Genomic DNA, 21106 nt, shown 5'->3' with positions numbered 1-21106 from the left:
CATATAACATACATAAACATATGAATATCAGACAACACCGCCCTTAAGTAAATAAATACTATGATAATAAAAATATTAAACACGTAACGAATACAAAGAAACGAACATCCTAGAAATATGTATCGAACATTATGACCAACATACATCTTATAACATAAATATTAATATTTTAATAAATACAATCACCACCCTAATATTAAGCATACGACTTGAATATTATATACTCAAATAATTACAACTGATATTACCGCGCTTAAACACTAAAACATAAACCATAACTTTTAGAACTCCTATATCAATGTTATTAATATAATAAGAATTTAAACTTTAACTATTAAAATAAATTTCTACAATAAAGTTTCTACAATCATATTTAACATCTAGAGATAAATAAATAAACAAATATCATGAACTGATTATTTAATATATACAATCAAAAGCTTAATCCTGCATATTTAAAAAAAAAAAAAAAAAAACAACCAATAAAAATTAGTTAACCATTTAATTTATACACATACCTAGTAAAGAATTGAACTTTAAATGTTAAAGTGGAAGCAAACAAAACCAAATATAAAAAAAAAACAATGTGAAACACAGTAAACACAAAAGAAATAAAACCCGGATGGATGCATAAAATTGCATGTGTGTGTGTGTGTGTTCGGTGCATGTGTGGGTGTGTGTGTGCACAAGTAGGGGGACTTACAGAGGGTGCTGCTGGTGGCTGTCAGCCGGAGAAGACGACCAGTGCTGGGCACGGCGACGGCGAACGGAGGACGCACCGCCGGAGTCGTGGTGGCCGTGAGATTGAAGATGACCGGAGCAGTGGATGTTGGGGGCGATTGATGACTCCGGCGACTTCGAAGCAGTGGGCCGGTTTGATAACAGTGTGGCGGCCGGATATCGTCTCTGCAGGAGAAACGACTTGGGATTGCTATGGATGTCCGGCGCGAGAAGAGAAGATTGACGACTTGCTGGAACAGAGAGGAGTGGCCTCTCTGTTTGGCTTCGGCGTGGCTGTGCTGGGCGTGTGGCAACTGCTGTAGCGGTGCTCAGGTCTTCGGGTGGCTGTGTGGCCTGCTGGTGTGGAGGAGGCCGAGGGTTAACCGCGACGGTGGTGTGGCAGGAGAGGGTAGCCGCTGTGGACTACCCGTGCTGGTGCTCGTGCTGGCGGGGCTCGCTGGAGTTGCAGCAGGAAGAGGAGGCAAGGGGAGGCGAGGTGAGTTTGAGGGAAGGGAGAGATGTAGGGTGAGGATGGAGAAAAGAGAGGCTGTCGGTGACGATGGAGGTGGAAGAGAGGCTAGGGTGCACAGGATGAATTTTTTTTTTCCCTCAGCTTTCCTGCACCCCGGCTGTGTGTGTTGGGAGAGAAGAAAAGGGTCCTTTTATAAAAATTTTTTAGAAACCTAACTCCTCTCTTTTCCTTTTTTGGTTTATTGTATTTTTATTATATTTTTTCTTTTATACCTTTATGGAAATAATACATATGAGCATAATTACTAATATGGAAATAATAATAATAATAATAAGGTAAAAATAATAATAAAGTGAATATAGAAATAAAGATAATAATAAATGATAATAATAGCAAGAGTAATAAAAATTAATAATAATAGCCAAATAATAATAATGTTAATAAAAATAATAATAATAATAATAATAGTGGTAAATATAGTGGTAAAAATAACAAATAGAAATAATAATAATAATAATAAATAAATAAATAAATAATAGTGATAATAATAAGTTACTTATAACAATATAGGAAAATAATAATAATATAATAATAGTAATAATAATAAATTACTTATATCAATATAGGAAAATAAATAATAATAATAAAATAATAGTAATAATAATAAATTACTTATATCAATATAGAAAAATAGTTAACAATAATAATAATAGTGAAAAATAAAAATAATAATAATAATAATAATAATAATAATAATAATAATAATAATAATAGTGTAAATAACAACAAGTAATAATAATAATAATAATAATAATAATAATAATAATAATAATAATAATAATAGTGATAATAATAATAATAAAAATAAAGTAATAATAATAATAATAATACAATGAGAAAGGACCCCTTGTTCCACTTGGTTAGGGCAAAAATAGGGTGTCTACAAAAAGAACTATCTTACCCATGATCTTGAATTGGTTGCAGTAGTACATGCATTGAAGATTTGGAGGAGGCATTACCTGTATGGCGAGCGATGTGAAATCTTCTCCAACCATAAGAGTTTAAAGTACTTCTTCACTTAGAAGGAACTGAATATGAGATAGAGAAGGTGGTTGGAGCTAATGAAAGATTTTGATTGTACTATCAGTTACCACCCAAGAAAAGCAAACGTGGTAGCTGATGCGCTGAGTAGGAAGTCTGCGGAACCAGCACTAGCAGTTATGGAGATTCAGTATCCGATTATGATGGATCTAGAGAGACTTGGCATATAGCTTGTCAAGAGTGATCCTTAGACATGTATTGCTAGTTTAGTGGTGCAGCCTACTCTGTAGGAAAGGATTAAAACTGTGCAGAAAGAGAATCCGGAATTAGCAGAGGTAATGGTCAGAGTACAGAGTGGTCAGGGAGAGGAATTTTGTATTATATATGACAGAGTTTTAAGGTTTCGTTCCAAATTATGTGTTCCTGCTAATGCTGATATCATAAAAATCATCTTAGAAGAGGCTCACAGATCTTTATACACAGTTCATCCCAGTAGTATGAAAATACTTAGGGATATTCAGGAGTCTTATTGGTGGAGTGGTATGAAGAAAGATATTGTGAATATGTAGCACAATGTTTGACGTGCTAGCAGGTAAAAGCTGAGCACTAGAGACTGACAGACCAGTTGCAGCCACTTTTTATTGCATAGTGGAAATAGGATCACATATCTATGGATTTTATTTCAGGGCTGTCGTCAGCATTGCATGACCAGAATGCAATATGGGTGATAGTAGATCGTTTAACTAAGACTGCCTATTTCCTTCCCATCAAGATCAGCTACTCCATTAACAGATTGGCATAGATTTATATTCAAGAGATAGTTTGTTCTCACGGTGTGTCTGTATAATAACTCGAGGGATTTTTCAGCTCCTCGTCGATGAACACAGAGGATTCTTCGACGAGGGTATAAAAGGAGCTCGTCGATGAGGACATGATTCGTCGATGAGAAAATACAGAGCAAGGGTTTGAGAGATTCTGAATTTCATCGACGAGGAGAGAGTTCATCGAGAGTCTTCTTTATGACCTCATTGACGAGATGACGTGGCTCGTCAACGAAGGCCAGTGTATAAGTAGGGGGAAAATTCATTTTTAGCCGAAAACCTGGCAAAAACTCCTCCTTCTCTCTCCTTTACGCCCCTCCTCCCTTCTTTTTAAGATCTTGGGACGATTTTCTACTGGTTCGACGATCTGAATCCACCACGACGCTCCTAGGAAAGTTCTCTGCAAGTCTGCTAGAGCAGATTGTCGGTGGGGCTGAGTTGGAAACCATCCCAAATCCAAGGTAAAACTTTCTACTCAGTATTTGGTTTCTTGACAGTTGTAGGAAGTGTAGTATGCGTAGAAATACTGAACTTTAGTTCTGGGAAATGTCATTTTCAGGGTGTTGAACAGGGAACCCTGCGGGTGTGGGTCTGTTTGTTTTAGGGGCTTCTCAGGACTTAGGTAAGAGGATAAACTAAGCTAGTAATTTTATGAAAAATATGTATATTGTTATAGCATTTGATTTCAGGAAAATAAATATATTTATATATGATTTATATTTGGGAAATACTGTTGAAAATGATGATATGTTAGATATATAAAAAACCTATTTCGTGCGGCATGAGTAGAAATTATAATGAAAAATTGGCGTACGGGCCGAGATTTTTATATGTTTGCTGGCGTACGGACCGTGCTATGGATATGATTTTCCGGCATATGGGCTGTGCTATGAATATGATTTTCTAGCATACAGGCTGAACTATGGATATGATTTGCTAGCATACGGGCTGAGTTAGGTATATGATTTTCTAGCGTACGGGGCAAGCTATGGATGTGATTTGCTAGAGTACGGGCTGAGCTATGGATATGATTTGTCGGCGTACGGGCCGAGCTATGGCAAAATGTGAAATACCGGCATACGAGCCGCTGATTTTCGTGATATACGTATATATGAAAAATGGTATGATTGATTTGATAATTAATGATATAAAATATCCATGTATCACAGTTTCAGTATATGTTATACGATATCAGAACCTGGTTTGCTTGGTCTAGGCAAGCACTTGCATGGTACCGCTGTTATGTGTCCATGGTCATTATGATCATGATATCTGTGTTAATGCCGCTGTATAGAGTGGTGTGAGATTGGATGGTCGATGTGGTTTTAAAAAGTTTGTGAGCGCCCCTGGTGTATGGACTAGGTCTAGCAGACCCATCGGACTTACAGACTGTACTCTTGACTTGACAGTGGTCGGCCAACCATTGTCTAGTCCCACCTTCGAGCCATACAATCCAGTCATGTGGGGGTAATACATGACAATAGCCATCTAACCTTCCACAGATGTTTGTTTTGTATTATTATTATATGAGATGAAATATATTTATGAAAATGCAGTATATTCTGCCATGCTATGACGATATATATTTTTTCCCATATATGATATAACAGTTTACTAAATATGTTCTGTATGGTATATGTATAACATGGAATACTCATGTTGCCACACACTAGTATTAGTTTATTTCCCTTACTGAGAGGTGTCTCACTCCAAAATTTCATGAACTTTTCAGGAGCCCCGAATACGAGAGTAGATAAAGCTCCACTGAGGTAGATACAGTTGACCTGCCCTTTTTGAAGGGTAAGTCGTTTTCTAGGGTTCGATGGTGGGTTTTTGGGTATCGACCCTAGGGTTGGTTTTTGGGTATCGACCCTAGGGTTGGTTTTTGGTTATTTTGGGATATGTATTGTGGATATAGTAAACTTTGGTATTGTACTAAATGATATAAAGGTATGTACATGGTTTTATGATTTCCTGCTGCATAGGCTTCCATTATATGTGTCTGATGTATCTCTGGTACCCATGGGTACAAGTAGATTATGATCTACTTGGTTAATTATATTGGTTTTATTATCATAAAAAAAAATATATAGAAATTAAGCAGGTTGTTATAGCCTATGTCTATAGTGTCAGATCGAGACCCGTGTTTCACGTCACGATTTTGGAGGAGCTTGCAGGAAGCTCTAGGGTCTCAGTTATCTTTTACCATGACATTCCATCCTCAGTCAAATGGGCAGACTGAGAGGATAATTTAGATATTAGAAGATATGCTTTGAGCATGCATGCTGGACTTTGGGGGTAGTTGGATCCAGTTTATGCCGTTGGTGGAGTTTGTATATAATAACAGTTATCAGACCAGCATTGGGATGACACCGTTTGAGGCACTCTATGGTAGGAAATGTCGTTCTCCTTTATATTGGGATGAGATGGGTGAGCGGCAAGTTGTGGGGCCAAAGCTAGTGCAACAAGCATATGATAAAGTCCGGCTCATTAGAGACAGAATCAGTGCAGCTCAAAGCTGACAGAAGAGTTACGCCGATACTCGTTGTACGAAATTGGAGTTTGATATCGGCGCTCATGTATTTTTGAGAATAGCTCCATTAAAAGGGGTTATGAGATTTGGAAGGAAATGTAAACTTAGCCCTGATTTCATTGGCCCGTTCGAGATTCTAGAGAAAGTGAGGCTGATTGCCTACATGTTAGTTTTACCACCTGTGTTGTCCAGGATACATGGCGTATTCCATGTCTTCATGTTGAGGAAATACGTCCTGGACCATTTTCACATAATTAGTTATGGTGAGTTAGAGTTTAGTGATTCACTAGTTTATGAGGAGGTACTAGTATAGATTTTGGATAGGAAGGAACAAGAATTACGTAATAAGAAAATTCTTCTAGTGAAAGTCTTGTGGAGAAATCATGCAATAGAAGAAGCATCTTAGGAGCTCGAGAAACAGATAAGGCAGAAATATCCACATTTAATCATTAAAGTATAGCTGTAATAAGAAAAGTGTAAGTAATGATGAAATGTTTCTTTTGTAGTTGAGTCAGTATATGTAGCAGATTAGTTAGTGAGTAGTAATTTGGTTTTGGGAAAATTTTATTTTATATATGTAATCTCCCAAAACTCTAAATGTAACCACGGTATTCCTCTGCCATAAGTAAGGTAAGTAATAAAATAAGTAGACTAGTTATCTTTAAGGAATGGTGGATCATATGGATAGTAAATTTTGAGGACAAAATTTTTATAAGGAGGGGAGAATGTAGAGACCCGAAGAATTATAGTATTTAAATAATAAAAGAGGGAGAAAAAGGAAATTATAAAAGGGGTCACAGCAGGTCCTCGCATTTGTCGAAGAAGTGGCTTATTGGGATCGTTGACAGGGACTCATGTCTCGTCGACGAGAAGATACCAAGAGACTATTTTTCAGTTCTGAATTTTTTCAATGAGGAATAGGTGTTTGTCGACGAATTCCCTTCATGTCCTTGTCGATGAATTGACGTGCCTCGTTGATGAGGGCATGTGTATAAATAGCCCCAAACTCGGATTTAGCGTAAATTTCTTCAAACAAAATTGGATTCTCTCACTCCTATTCGTCTCCTCTACCTTCTCTCTAAGATTTTGGGTCCATTCTACGACGGATTGACAATCCGAACCTACCACGCCACTTATGGGGAAGTTCTTTTCAAGTCTGGTGGAATGGATCGTTGGTGGGGCTAACTTGGACTCCATCCCAAGTTCAGGGTAATGTTTTTTATTTAGTATTTGACTTTCCTACAGTTGTAGAATAGGTAGTACTCGAAGAAATACTGAAGTTTTGTTTGGGGCGATGTTGTTTACAGGGTGTTGAACGGGGAACCCTATGGGTGCAGGACTGGTTATTTTATGGCCTTTCCAGAAGTCAGGTAAGGGGATAAATTAAGTCAAGATTTCATGAAAATGTATTTATTATTTTACAGCATTTAATTTTAGACAAATATGTATATTGTAGAATTATGTTGGAAGTAATGTTGTTGATCAAAAATATGGATTTCATGTATAATATCATAAATATATTTATTATCTTTTTTTGTATGGCATGAGTAACATTTACCATGGAAATTATGATGATGAAATATTGTGTTTACAAAATAAGTATGTTATTATTGCTTTTAGGAAAATGTTAAAATGATACAAGGATTTTTCAAACTAAGGAATTTGTATAATATGTTGGCGTAAGGGCCGAGGATTTTATATGATATGTCGGTATAAGGGCTGATGATTTTATACAATATGTTGGCGTAAGGGCCGATGTTTGATATGAAATACTGGTGTAAGGGCCAATGTTTTATATGAAATACCGGTGTAAGGGCCGAAAGTTTTTATGATATGCTATACCAACGTAAGGGCCGTGATTTACAAGATACAAAATGCCGACGTAAGGGCCATAAATGTTATATGATATGTTATGCAAAGTTTCATGAAAATATTAGCATGACAGATATTATTTTAAAATAGTCATGTATCATTATTTGGAAATATATTATATGTTATCAGAACCTGGTTGGTTTGATTTAGGCATTCACAAAACACAATACCATAGTTATATGATCACAATCATGTTTATGTTAGTGCTACCACTTGCTGTACGGGACAGTGGAAGATCGGCAGTCGTTGTGGTTTATTGTAGTGTAGGCATCCCTCTGGTGTCCGGACCAAGAGGGGCAGACCCATCGTACTTACAGACTTATGTTGATATAGTGTGGTCGGCCAGCCATTGCTAGTGTAAGAACCCGTATCGTGGGATGTGGAATCATATTGTAAAAGAGGGGTAAAATGGAAATTCTGCAGGCTTCGTCAACAAGGCCAGAATTCGTCGACGACGGTAGTAGGATTTTCGTCGACGAAATTCAGAGGTTCGTCGACGAAGGAAAGTTGAGAGGCAAAAAATTGGAAATATTAGGCTTCGTCGACGAAGCCTTCGACTGCTCGACGAAATGCCGGATTTTTCGTCGAAGAAATCCCTCGGGTCAAAGGTCTATAAAAGGATATTTTGAGTTTGCTTTGGGGCTAAGTTTTCCCCAAGCTCTCTCTCTCCCTCTAGAACTCTCCCTCCACTCTCTCTCTTTAGCTTTGTTTGCCGATTGATGCTCGGTTCGTAAATCCAACGTTACTGCAAAGATCAGTGAAGGATTCTCTACGTTTCTAGTGGATTGGAATCTCGATTCGAGCGTTTTCGGGTTTCGGGTTAAAATCGAGGTAAGACTTGGTTTTCATTTCTGATTTTGTATATGTATAGTAGTAGAGATTGTAAGTATGTTTTGTATTATGGTTTGTAGGTTTCGAAGTCTTGGTTCGTAGTTTTGAGGATCGTAGAGTTTGTAATTGGATTTCGGGTTAAGGTAAGGAGATTTTGTTTATATCAATCCATTTTTGAAATCAGGATCGGTGAGCTTGTAGGCTACGATCATATGTATGTTTTGACTACTTATTTGGGGAAATCTATCAGGTAAAATGCGGGATTTTCGGGTTGCAGTTGTTTGGAAAAATTGGGGATTTCGGGTATCATCTCTATTTTGTTTGGAAAAATGTTGGTTGTGTTAAAACTGTATTATTGAGGTGACCGTAATCCATATTTGCATAAACTGTATACTTGAAATTGTAAATGATATTATTTGCCGTAAACCAAATAAGTGTGGTATGTTTTGGTTGTATGAAATTGTTCCAGGTATTTGTAAAACAGCTATGTGGTGGATAATTACCGTACGCTGAAATGTATAGGAATGTGAGTTCCAAAATGATTCCAGGGATTTGTAAAATAGCCAGGTTTCGAGTATTTACCATGGCGAGAGTGTCCGACTTTATATCTGAGGGTGTGAAATATCACCAGTCTAATTCCGGTTGGTCACCGAAGTGGTGTGTTCTACACCGTTTGTAGCAATGGATTCACAGTGGGCCTAGGTCGTAGTAGCGTAGTTTGACACGTGGCAATGTAATCGGGGTGAGACTGGGTGACCTTGTGTAGTTGTGTATGTAGCAATGGATTCACTATTGGGCCCGAGTCGTAGATCTTCGTAGTTGCATGTGTAGTAATGTAATCGCTGTGAGAATAGGTGACCTTGTGTAGTTGCATATGTAGCAATGGATTCACTATTGGGCCTCAGTCGTTGCAGCGTAGTTGCATGTGTAGCAATGTAATCGTTGTGAGTCTATGGTGACCTTGTGTAGTTGTGAACTAGTGTGACGACACTGAACGTATGTATGTATGCATGTATTTGGTATCGTATGAACTGGAATGGTTTTTGTGAAAATGCTGGAATTGTATGGAACTATATTGAAACTATACGAATTGTTTCAAACTATATCGTATGTATGTGTTATGAAGTATGTAAAATGACACGGGTATGCCACACACTGATATAAACTGTTTTCTCCCTTACTGAGAGGTGTCTCACTTCGAATATATACAAATGTTTTTCAAATCTTTCGGATAGCCGAAACTAGCATCCTAGCATCCGGAAGTAGGGGTGTGGTTTAGCTACTACTAGTGCCTGATAGGTATGAGTTTTGTAATCGGGTTGTCGTGATGGATTTTGTAGACACCCATAGTATGTATGGTATTTGTAGGGATGTATAACCTTGTATGGTATAGACTCTGGTATGGTACAGTTTTATGTATAGCAAGACCGTATTCCGCTACGTATTTTGATGAGTATGAAGGATTGTATGTATGTATGTATGTAGGGCTTCCGTTCACCCCACGGGGTCGGACCCTCTTTGTATGTGGTATCATGTATGTTTTAATTGATGTAGAGACAGATTAGGTTACTTAAATTTACCCCTGGGTCCCATTTCCGGGTTCGGGGCATTACAGCTAGGTCCTGCCTTCGAGTTGCACCACCCAATCATGTGGGGGTAAAACATGACACTAGCAAGCTAACCACCCAGGATGTTTTTTATATACAATTATATGAGATGAATTACATGTAAAGAAATCCAGTATGTTAATTTGTATGTGGTATTGTGTTGAATGGTGATTTGATATGTATATGATTTTACGTTTCCTGTTACGTAGGTATCCATGTTGTATTTCAGATATACCCCTGGTATCTATGGGTTCAGGTGGGTTATGATTTATCAGGTTAATTATGATTAGTCAGGATTATTATATTAGATATTATTATGAAAAAAAAAATTGGTAAAATAAGCAAGTCGTTACAGATGATGTGATGGATGTATAGTATCCTATAATGCAAAAGGTAATTTGTTAGGTCAATGCTTATTTCGTTTAGATATTTTTTTGTAAGATATTCTTTAAAATTCTCCTTAGCAGCTTTGGTAGATCCTTTGGTATATAGTTTATAAAGGGATGATTTATGTCGTCGGATATAATATTTATGTAAGACCTTGTTCACTTCATGCTTAAAATGTGATAAACTTGTCAAAACAATTTCCATAGACAACCTATACTAGCAAATAATGATGCATCCTCAACCTATATTGTGAAATAATTGATGGCTATGATGATGTATTCATGCCCATTGGAAGCATTGAGAACATTTCCTCTAATATCAATTCTACAGCTAGAGAATGACAAAGGAGAGGCCAAGGACATAAACCAAGGAAGAAAGAACGAACAACCAATAATGTAACTTTATGTGATAAAAAAACAAAAAAAAACCTCGTAGTCTTGTGTAATAGAATTTCAATATAGTCATGCTCCTATAATTGTAGTGCATCCTTTCGTATCCTCTCTCTCTCTATCTCTCTCTCTCTAAATGTACATTGGCTCCTATTCAATAGCTAATAAACGTTGTAGAATTAGTGATAGTAAAATGACTATCCATGAATAAAAAATTACTCACAAAGAAATAAAGGATTGGTAATAAGAGAGTAGGCCTAAGCAATATTCAGTGAAAACTGAATTAGCCAACCAAACTAAAAAAGTTCGGTTAAATCGGTTTGGTGATAATTTTAAATTTGCAAGCTCAATTTGGAATTTCAAAAAAGTTGGTGTTCGGTTTCACATAAAGGTATTTTTTTGGTTAATTGAATTAACCATATATATACACATACATGTATACATATTTAATATATATGTGACGTGTGTGTATGAATTTAAAACATAAAAGTAAAAAATCCCCACTGTCTCGAGCCCTCGTCGATCTGCTCCCAATCCAAAACCCTAACTCAGTTTTTTCCCAATTTATCTTTTTTTTTTGTTAAAAAAAATATATTAAATAATACCTTTTTTAGAAAAATATTTCCTGAAATAACTCTGACGAAATCTCGCTACTTGTTTCAGTTAGATTTAAATAAATCTCGCTTGATCAAGTAGCTGCATGAATAAGGCAACTTTGGACGCGTGGCAAATCTCGCTGGTTCATCCAGCGAGATTTATTTTGAAATGTTTAAATGATTAAATGATTTTGCATTACCTTTTCAAAGAATGATTATGAATCAATAAATGCATAAGAGTTTGCATGTGAGACATTTTAGGAATGTCATTTAATCTTTTTTTCTAATTGGAGTTTACAAATGTAAATGTATATGCATATAAAATTTTTTTTGTTCTCCTTATTTATTTATTTATTATAATAATAATTAATTAAATAATTGAAGGGAAGAATCATTTATTAATTTAAATTTTCACATAGAATAAATTACATTTTATAAATTTTGTCTTTTAAAAAAAATATTTTTTAACTTAGTCAATAAAACTTAATTTTAAGAAAAAGACGTTTATGATTTTTGAAAAATTTAATTAACTTTCTACGTTTATTTATTGTATGCATAAAATAACAAATTTATCCTTCTAATTTTAAAAAAGTAAAAAAGAAAAAAGAAAAAAGAAAAATCATAAAAGGTAAAATCATAAATCAAGATTAAATACATGCAATTTGATTAATAATCATTTTTTAAAAGGTAATGTAAAATCGTATAATCATTTAAACATTCTAAACCAAATCTGGATGAACCAGCCAGATTTTCATAAATCAAGATTAAATACATGCAATTTGACAATGGGCTTGCATATTTGCGTAATTTTTAATGATTAGACCCAATGCAAACACTAACACGTGAGCCAAAATGTTGTGCCCATGGGTAGAAAAAGGGAAATAAAATTAAAGCCAAGTTCCTTAAATTATCTGGATAATATAAAGGGTCTACAAATATCCAAATTTTAAAACTTAATTACTCTTCCTAAGCCAATAGACATGTAGGTTGGGATTTTATTTTTTTTTAATGGCGACACTGCCGCCATAACCTAGACCATTAATAAATGATTTGGATATCTTGTTTACATTGAGGGAGACAAGGCACATGGTCAAACAATGCTGAGTCTCCCATTATGATATCCAATCTAATGATAAGAAATTCTAAGTTAGGATCAATAAGATAGATTGACAAATAGTTTTGCGTATAAGATCGACCATTTGAGATTACAAGCTGAGTCTATCTCAAGGCATAGATGTATCTTTACAGCACCAACGAGAGCTAAATAAAATTCTATACAAAATTGACTTTTTCAAGCGACGTATCCCAGCCATAGGAGCACTCCTGCTGAATTTTATGTGGTAGTAAGATTGGATTTTACGAAAGCTTGGAAGAGACATTTGATAGAATTAACTATCAAAAGTGCTGAAAGCTAAACAAATTTGAATTTTTGAATTATATTTAAAACATAATTGAAACAATTTCTTAATCTGAATTTTAAGTTATTTTTCATTGATAATTAATTGCTGAATATGCGTAAAATAGCATTAGAGAGGAAGGGAGGAGTGTCGCAGCAAAATTTACATGTTGCAAGGACGAAGCATATTCAACAGAGCTTCTGAATAATATCTTAACAATGCACAATGAGATCTTAGACGCAGAAGATAACTCGACGGTATTGAATTTGTTTACGTGTAAGGGTTATAATTTACTGGTTTTTTTTTTCATTTACGACAGTGGAAATCACCCGCCTGTACAACAGAAGATGCAGCAGAGACATTTGATGATGCAGTTGAAAAATGGCTGCCATTCACCAGTCCCCATCCAGACTTAACAAATTGCGGCATTTTCTGTACATCACCAGCGAATTAACGATCCTTGCTTTTAAAAATGGTTCCTTGTGAAGTTCACTCGTTTGCTTTTCTGAATCCCACTCATGAGATGACAAATAATTTGAAGGTTGGCAGAATGAGAAGTTGATCCTGCAACTGGGAAAGAAGAGGGAAAGCATCGTGTTATCAATTGCAATGCATGTCTTTGCATATTTGGCAAAAACAAGTGTGGAATATGTACCTTCCAAGCGCAAAGGACCCATGCGAAAGGAAGAAAGGATGTTTTTTTTTTTCTTCACTTGCTCATCTTTTAGGATGCTGGAAATAGGGATGCCGCAGAGCATCGTCAACGCTTAATCGATCATCCTACACAATTGAACAAGCATACATCAAACAATAACTAATGAATAAACATAATTTGTACACATGCAAATGAAAGAATTACATAGCATGCCAAATAAATGAACCACAATCTGAATGCAACTAGCACTCCAACTGGATCAACCAATAGTGAGATAGACAAGAGTCTATGAATTGCTGCAGGTGGATCCAAAGAACCAAAAGAAGCCGCAGTTACCTGACAGTAGCCATCCAGAAAGATGTCTTGCAAAATTGGCCAGTGGAAAAAGACACCTTAAATGAACGGCATAAAGCAATCTCAAATCAGAACAAGCAAATGGACATGGTGACAGCATGCCAGAATTGAACAGTATATTATGAGGCCATCTTCTGGGGGTACAATGTGAACACCATGGGGTGCAAGGGAGGTGAAATTAAAAATATAATGGCCAGTTTGCGTAAATGCGTGAAATTACCACCTAGATTATGAAATTGGTTCACTTCACACAATTATGTATTAATTGTTAACCATCTAATGTTTGCAGCCTCTAGATTTTCAAATTGTTCGTGCATGGGATTTGGTCATGGAGACGTGTCAACATCTCTCTACCAATCCTAGTCTTAAGATATTCTATAGAGTTTTGGCTTGGTTCACTAGAACCAGGGTTCGTTACAAGGGGAGTCCTGATCCCTTGACTCTGAAATTCCTTCAACTTTTGAAGCCCTCTAGCTCATGGAACCTATCTAGGAAATAGAATCCTTTCACATAGAGCCCCTCACACATAAGCTTCCTAGGTATTGCCTCGCTCTCCTCTCTGGGCTCTCTGGAATATCCATTACTTGTGTCCCCTTTCAAGAACCCCCTCCATGGTTTAACCCTCTACACACATATGGTGCATGTTCACTTCAGTATGCCCACAATCAAACCAGTATATTTTTCTGTCCCCACTCCCCAAATGTTTCTTTAATTTACTCTCTTTCCTACAAATCCAATGTGAACCAGCAGTTCCTGATATGTAGAAACACTTCATGGTACTTTTATAGACCGCTAACATGAGAACTAGGTATGGCAAAAAGAGAATAAATGAGAATAGAGATAGGGAGATGAGAGAGAAAATTACAGCTAGCAGGAATGAATTCTTGAGACCAGCAACAACCCTCTGCTGTGAAAAAATTAACCCTGACAGCACTAAAAATGTTCCCTAAGCTAGACCTGCAACCTTCAAAGACACTTATTGATGCAGCACATCAGACGGGGAGAAAACGAGGAGAAGGGAAGAAAAAGGAAGAATAGAAAAATAGAGAAAAAATAAAGAAAAGGTAGACTAGACTAAAATTTTGTCAAATTACCTCATTACATGCATGAGTCAAAATTTTTAACAAAAAAAACACAACTCCAAGACTAAATAACTACTATTAAAAAAAAAAAAACCAAAGTAAACATAAAAAGTAAAATATTTAAAAAATACAATTAAAAAAATTCCTAAAATATTTCAATATCCCAAAAATTCCAAATATCTTGAACAGATTGTGGGCCTCACTTCCCATACTGCTTCATTCTACTTGCTAGAATACTTGACCTCAAGTTTTGAAGTGTTAAAGAAAAAGATACCATAAATGTCAAGCTAGAATTCTCTAAAAAGGTGAGCAAGGTGATAGAACGACAAATGCTCTTAGGAAGGAACAAAATATTAAGTAGGTCTGACTTGTTTGTCATAGAGAATTGGCTGGGAATGACAAAGTTGATGTGGGGGGCGCATGGGATCTTGAACACTATTATCAATGTCAACATCCTTATATGGATCTGCAATCTTGGTCAGCTTGGGAAGTTCCTAAACGAATACCTTCTCAACTTGGTCCCCAAATGTTATCTCAAAGATCTCATCTTTGCCAATTTATCCTCAGCTCTTCAAGTGGGGCTGATAACAACTGCATTCAGTGTGTTTCTTTAGTATATTTGTTGTGTTCCCCCTGCATGTTGAGATAATACCTGGGAAAAGCTACTTTCTTTGCGTGCAGGGTTTAGCACAAAAAGCCAACCATTCTCCCTAAATTTAAACTGATTTTCGTCCTTTCACAATATAGATTTCAGCACTTAAATGCTGCCAGATATTCAGCTTTATTTACAGCCTAATCAGCATTATTTACAGCCTAATTGCCTGAATTATCTACATTAACATCCCCCCTCAAATTGATGCTGGTAAATCAAGAAAAATCAATTTGTCAACCAAGAGCTGATGTCGGTGCCGAGAAAGAGCTTTAGTGAATATGTCTGTAGTTTGACGTTCGGTGGAAATGTGAGGAAGAGTAATCACTCGTTTGTCAAAGGATTCACGTATGGAATGGCAATTGACTTCGATATGTTTCATATGCTCATGGAAGACAGGATTAGTGGCGATCTGAATAGCACTGGTATTATCAGCATGAAGAGGAGTGGAATGAAGCTTAGAAAAATCAAGTTCACCCAATAATCCACGAAGCCATGCAATCTCAGAGCATGCAGAAGACATAGCACGATACTCAGACTCAGTGGAGGACTTGGAAACTCTATCTTGCTTCTTAGTCTTCCAAGAAAAGACTGCATTGCCTAAGAACATGCACTAGTCAGTAACAGAGTGACGAGTATCCGCACATCCGGCCCAATCAGCATCACTATACCCCACCAACTGTAAGGAAGATTCCTTAGGAAAGAACAATCCGCTCCGCGTGTAGAGGTGGCCTTTAGATATTGGATAATGCGGCGGACAGCGGCTAAATGAAGATGTTGGGGAGCCAGCATAAATTGACTGACTTGTTGCACAACAAAAGAAATATCAAGACAAGTAATGGTTAAGTAGTTCGAACTCCCAGCAAGCTGCCGATACAAGGATGGATCTTATAGAAACTCGCCTTCCTCTTGACGAAGCTTAAGATTTACCTCCGAGGGAGTAAGAACAGAATTACCCGATTGGAGACCAGCCAACGAAATCACTTCCTGCGTGTATTTGTGCTAGTGTAACAACATACCAATCAGAGTAAGGTGCACCTCAAGGCCAAGAAAGTACTGCAGGAGACCAAGATCTTTCATGTGAAAAGAGGCCTTGAGATGCTGTTGTAATTGCTTAATTAACTCAGTATCGGAGCCAGTAATTACAATGTCATCAACATATACCAGAAGCAATGCAATTCCTCCAGAAAGTCTTGCAAAGATAAAGAGACGAATCAAACCGACTCTGAGTAAAATGAAAAGCAAGCAGGGTAGAGCGAAATTTATCAAACCATGTATGCGGAACCTGTTTCAGTCCATACAAGGATTGGCATAGCCAACAAACCTCTGAGGCAAGTGTAGCAAACATGCCGTGAGGTGGAGACAGATTTATTCCTTCAAATCCCCATGTAGAAAAGCATTCTTCACATCCATCTGCCAAAGAGACCACCCCTGCGACGTAGCGAGTGCCAAGATAATCCACACAGTAGTCATTTTAACAACAAGTGCAAAGGTCTCTTCATAATCAATACCATACTCCAACCGGTTCCCAACAGCCACAAGACAGGCCTTATATCTATCTAGTGACCCATCAGACCGAAACTTGACTGAGTACACCCATTTACACCCAATAGGTTTGATGCCAGAGGGACAAGTCACAAGATCCCAAGTGTGATTATCTTGAAGAGCTTGGATTTCTTTTTGCATGGCCTGCTGCCAGCATGCTTGCATGGCTTCCTGGGTAAATGAGTGAGGAACAAACAGTGTCGAGAGTGACAATAAGCGAGGTATGAGGAAAACCATACCTATCTAGTGGGTGTGTAACTCGGGTGAAGCGCCAAGGAACCATAGAATCAGATGACGGATCAGTGTTTGGAAGGGACGTTGAAGAAGGAGGAGGATGTCGATGATACACCACACCTGGTTTAAATCGCTTAATAGAAGAAGACACATCATCAAAAGCAGGAAGAAAAGTAATAGGAGTATCAGAAATAACCTGAGACTGAACGAAATATTGATTTTTGAAGAAAATCACATTCCAGGAGATCCATAATTTGTTTGCATGAGCATCATAACAAACAAATCCTTTCTGAGTAGGACTATATCCCATAAAGGCACACGTGACAGACTGGGCAGCACGCTTGTGACGTTCAACAGGTGGTAGATGAACAAAACAAACACACCCAAAAGTATGAAAGGATTGATACTCAATAGATATGCCATTTTAATTGAAAATAGGGAGAATCATAATTTAGAGTGGTAATAGGCAAACGATTGATCAAATAGACAGTAGTAGATAAAGCTTATACCCATAACTTAGAAGGTACAGAAGAATTAATTAACAAAGTATGAACGACATCTAAGAGATGATGATTCTTACGCTCAGCAACTCTATTTTGTTAAGGGGTACAAGGACAAGAACATTGGGAAATGATCCCCTTTGGCCGAAGAAAAGTCTGAAAATAATGAGACATATACTCCCCCCCCCCCCCCCCTGAGTTGGAGTGTAAAGTTTTGATACAAGTACTAAACTGTGTCTCGACAAACGCAAAAAATTTTTGGAAGATAGAAAACACATCAGCTTTAAAGCGGAGAAAATATATCCAAGTGAATCGACTATAATCATCAATTGACGTCACAAAATAATGATACTAAACATGAGAAATAACACGACTTACACCCCAAACATCAGTATGCACAATCTCAAAGCAATTAGAAGCACAACTACCATGCGCTGGAAAAGGTAAAGTTTTACTTTTACCAAGACGACAAGTAGCACAATCAAAAGATACAGGAGAAGAAGAAAAATGAATTTTTATTGCCCAAAAAACCGTGTTTCATAAGATGAGCCAAGACAACAGAATTAGGATGATCCAATTTCTTATGCTTGACTTCATTATTATTGGCAGTAGGCGTACAAGCAAAAGAAACAACATTAGGAATAGAAAACTATAAATGGAATAAACGTCCCACTTTAGGCCCCTTCGCGATCACTGTCCTCGACACCTGATCTTGCACAAGACAACCACCATGAGAAAAATAAACATCACAGTTATTACCTACCAATTGTCCAATAGAAATCAAATTGGTAGACAATCCAAGAGAGACAAAAACATCGCGAAATGAAGAGCCCAAATTACCAACAGCAATAATTGGAAGAGTACTACCATCAACAATCATCTGTACCTTGCAGGCCTAAGGCCGTAAAAGCAGACACAATCATTTGTTGGACCATTGCTGGTGTGAGAACAGACGAGTCAGAGCTTACAATGGGTGGCGCAAAAGAAGAAGAAGAGGATTGAACAGCAGCCTAAAAAGCTTGGGATTGGCAATTTTGAGGCAGAACTCAATAGTCTTTGATGACATGGCCTTCTTTCTTACACTAGTCACAAACTTTCTTAGGACAGTTACGAGCAATATGACCAAACTCCTTGCAATTGAAACACTGCAACTTGTTCCTCTCTCTCCCTCGTGCTGCATATGCACATTCACAGCCTCAAAAAAAGATACCTTCTCAGAAGTCATACCCATTTGAGTGGATAACCGCTGTTCTTCACGCAATAAATCTCCTAAACAAATATCCAAAAAAGGAACTAGATTACGGTTCAATAAACTAGCTCGTACAGGTTCAAATTCAGGTCGTAGTTTCATCAAAAACTAATTGCGTTGACTCTCAGCATAAACCGCTTGAAGAGCCGCGAGTGTCGTAGGGGGAACCTTAGCATGAACAATAGCTGAATACTCACTCCAAAAATTAATAAAACTAGAATAAAATTGTTCAATAGGTAAATTACCTTGACTGTAATTATTAATTTCCAACTCCAATTGGAACTTCCGAGCACTGTGATCTTAGTGGTAAATACGGTGGAGATAATCTCACATAGCTTGAGCCATAGTACAACAGCGAAGATTGGTCACAAGATGAGACTCAATTGTCCCCAATAGCCAAGAGATCACCTTAGCATCCTTGACCTCCCATTGTGCAAATTCCTTTTCATCGGTGGGAACTTGAGTAGAACTATCAATAAGATTTGATAATTCGTTACCTTTCAAGAACATTTTAAATTGGAATTCTCACGTAGAGAAATTCTTTCAAGTCAATCAAACAATAGTCTTTTCAATAGAGATGATGAAAGGCAATAAAAAAAATTAAGCTCAGGCAATCAACCAAATAAACGGCAAGCCTAACTCAAATCAGGTCCAAATCCAAATAATAAGAGGTCCACAGACACAACCAGATTACAAAAGCCTAGCAGAAATTAAAAAAAAAAACAAAAAAAAACAAAAAAAAACAAGATCAAACACGGAAGGCCCATATCAAACATGGAAGCCTAATTCGAAATACCTGTCCAGTGTGAAAAACGACACAACAGAGGAAGAAGCACAGCACCTTCTTCGATCACACTAGGAGGAGTCGAAGCTGCTGATCACCATAGAAACTGCCGACAGCCACAAAGATGTGCAGCCACCATGAGAAAAACACTGAGATGAGTAGCCTGCAGCAAAGGATAGCGTGTGCAACTAAAAAAAAATTCCAGCAACCCTAAACAAAACTCAAAACCACAAAAGTGGACACCACAAAGAAGGCCGACGCCCAAAAAGCAAGAACTTGCTGAAACCGAGAGAGAAAAAGAGAGAAAAAAGAAAAAAAACAGCGATGAGAATTGCACCCAGTGATAAGACCAAAACGACGGAATCAAAAGAAAGGCTCTAATACCATGTTAGATTACCACTTTACCTAAAAGCTTAAGTTGTTAGATTGTGGGCCAACAATGTATATCAAGCTTTAACACTTCCCCGCATGTGCAGTCCGACAGCACGTGGAGAGAAAAATACACAATAAATTTTTAAATACCATAGAATAAATGCAAGTGATGAGATTAGAACCCAGAACCTCCTAGTAACCAGCTTTGATACTATGTTAATTTTGGTCTGAATGTCCTTTCCATCAGGTTTGCTTTCATTATATAGAAGAGATTCACATAGTTGTTGCCCGACTTTTAGCACTTAAATGCTGCCAAATGCGAGCGATGAGATTAGAACCCAGAACCTCCTGGTAACCAGCTCTGATACTATGTTAATTTTGGTCTAAATGTCCTTTCCATCAGGTTTGCTTTCATTATATAGAAGAGATTCACATAGTTTTTGCCCGACTTTTAGCACTTAAATGCTGCCAGATTTTCAGCATTATTTACAGCCTAATCAGCATTATTTACAGCCTAATTGCCTGAATTATCCCCTTTAACAGGTGACAAGTATTGAACATTTATCAGCCAACTAGTTATGACATTAAGATGATTAAGAGGCAAAGGGCAAAGTTTTTGGCTGCCAAGTTTTTGTTTGAGTTGAGTTTTGAGCTTCAACCCATCAGCAATTTAATTCTTTTTGAGTGAATCCATATCATCAATGAAGGAAGCATATGCTAGAATCAAAAGATCACCAAAGACGGTTCTCAGTTTTCTCCTCAAGCTACTTCCCATGATTATTCAGCCATGTTTAGCATAACCACCAATTGCGGTAAGGGAAGTGTTGGAGGATGAGGACAAGCATGAGGATAAGGTTTGGAAAGTGGAAATGGCAAAGAAAGTGTTGAGGGCTAGAAGATCATCATGGAAATTCTCACATCAGAGTAGCTAAAGGAAGGGAAATCAACCGAATGTGCATTTAGTCGGATTCTCCAACAAACAAACATGGTTTTGTAGTCAAAGCAACTTCGTCACT

General features: G+C 37.2%; 1 protein-coding gene across 5 annotated transcripts in view; it reads right to left on the bottom strand.

Annotated features, from left to right (window-relative positions):
- Positions 1–12729: 12729 nt before the first annotated feature.
- The window catches only part of LOC131156200 (probable protein phosphatase 2C 51), a 138909-nt gene continuing 130532 nt past the window's right edge, over positions 12730–21106 (bottom strand). For all 5 annotated transcript variants that reach the window (XM_058109701.1, XM_058109705.1, XM_058109703.1 and 2 more), the window contains 2 exons: positions 13322–13446; positions 12730–13236 (listed from right to left, as the gene is read on the bottom strand). In XM_058109701.1, coding sequence (XP_057965684.1) covers positions 13384–13446 — 63 coding nt within the window. In that variant the 3' untranslated portion in view covers positions 12730–13236; positions 13322–13383. The remainder of the gene's footprint in view (positions 13237–13321; positions 13447–21106) is intronic.

Source organism: Malania oleifera, chromosome 5 (genome assembly GCF_029873635.1).
Source record: "Malania oleifera isolate guangnan ecotype guangnan chromosome 5, ASM2987363v1, whole genome shotgun sequence".
NCBI classification, from domain to species: Eukaryota; Viridiplantae; Streptophyta; class Magnoliopsida; order Santalales; family Ximeniaceae; genus Malania; species Malania oleifera.
This window is presented reverse-complemented; position numbering and strand designations above follow the sequence as displayed.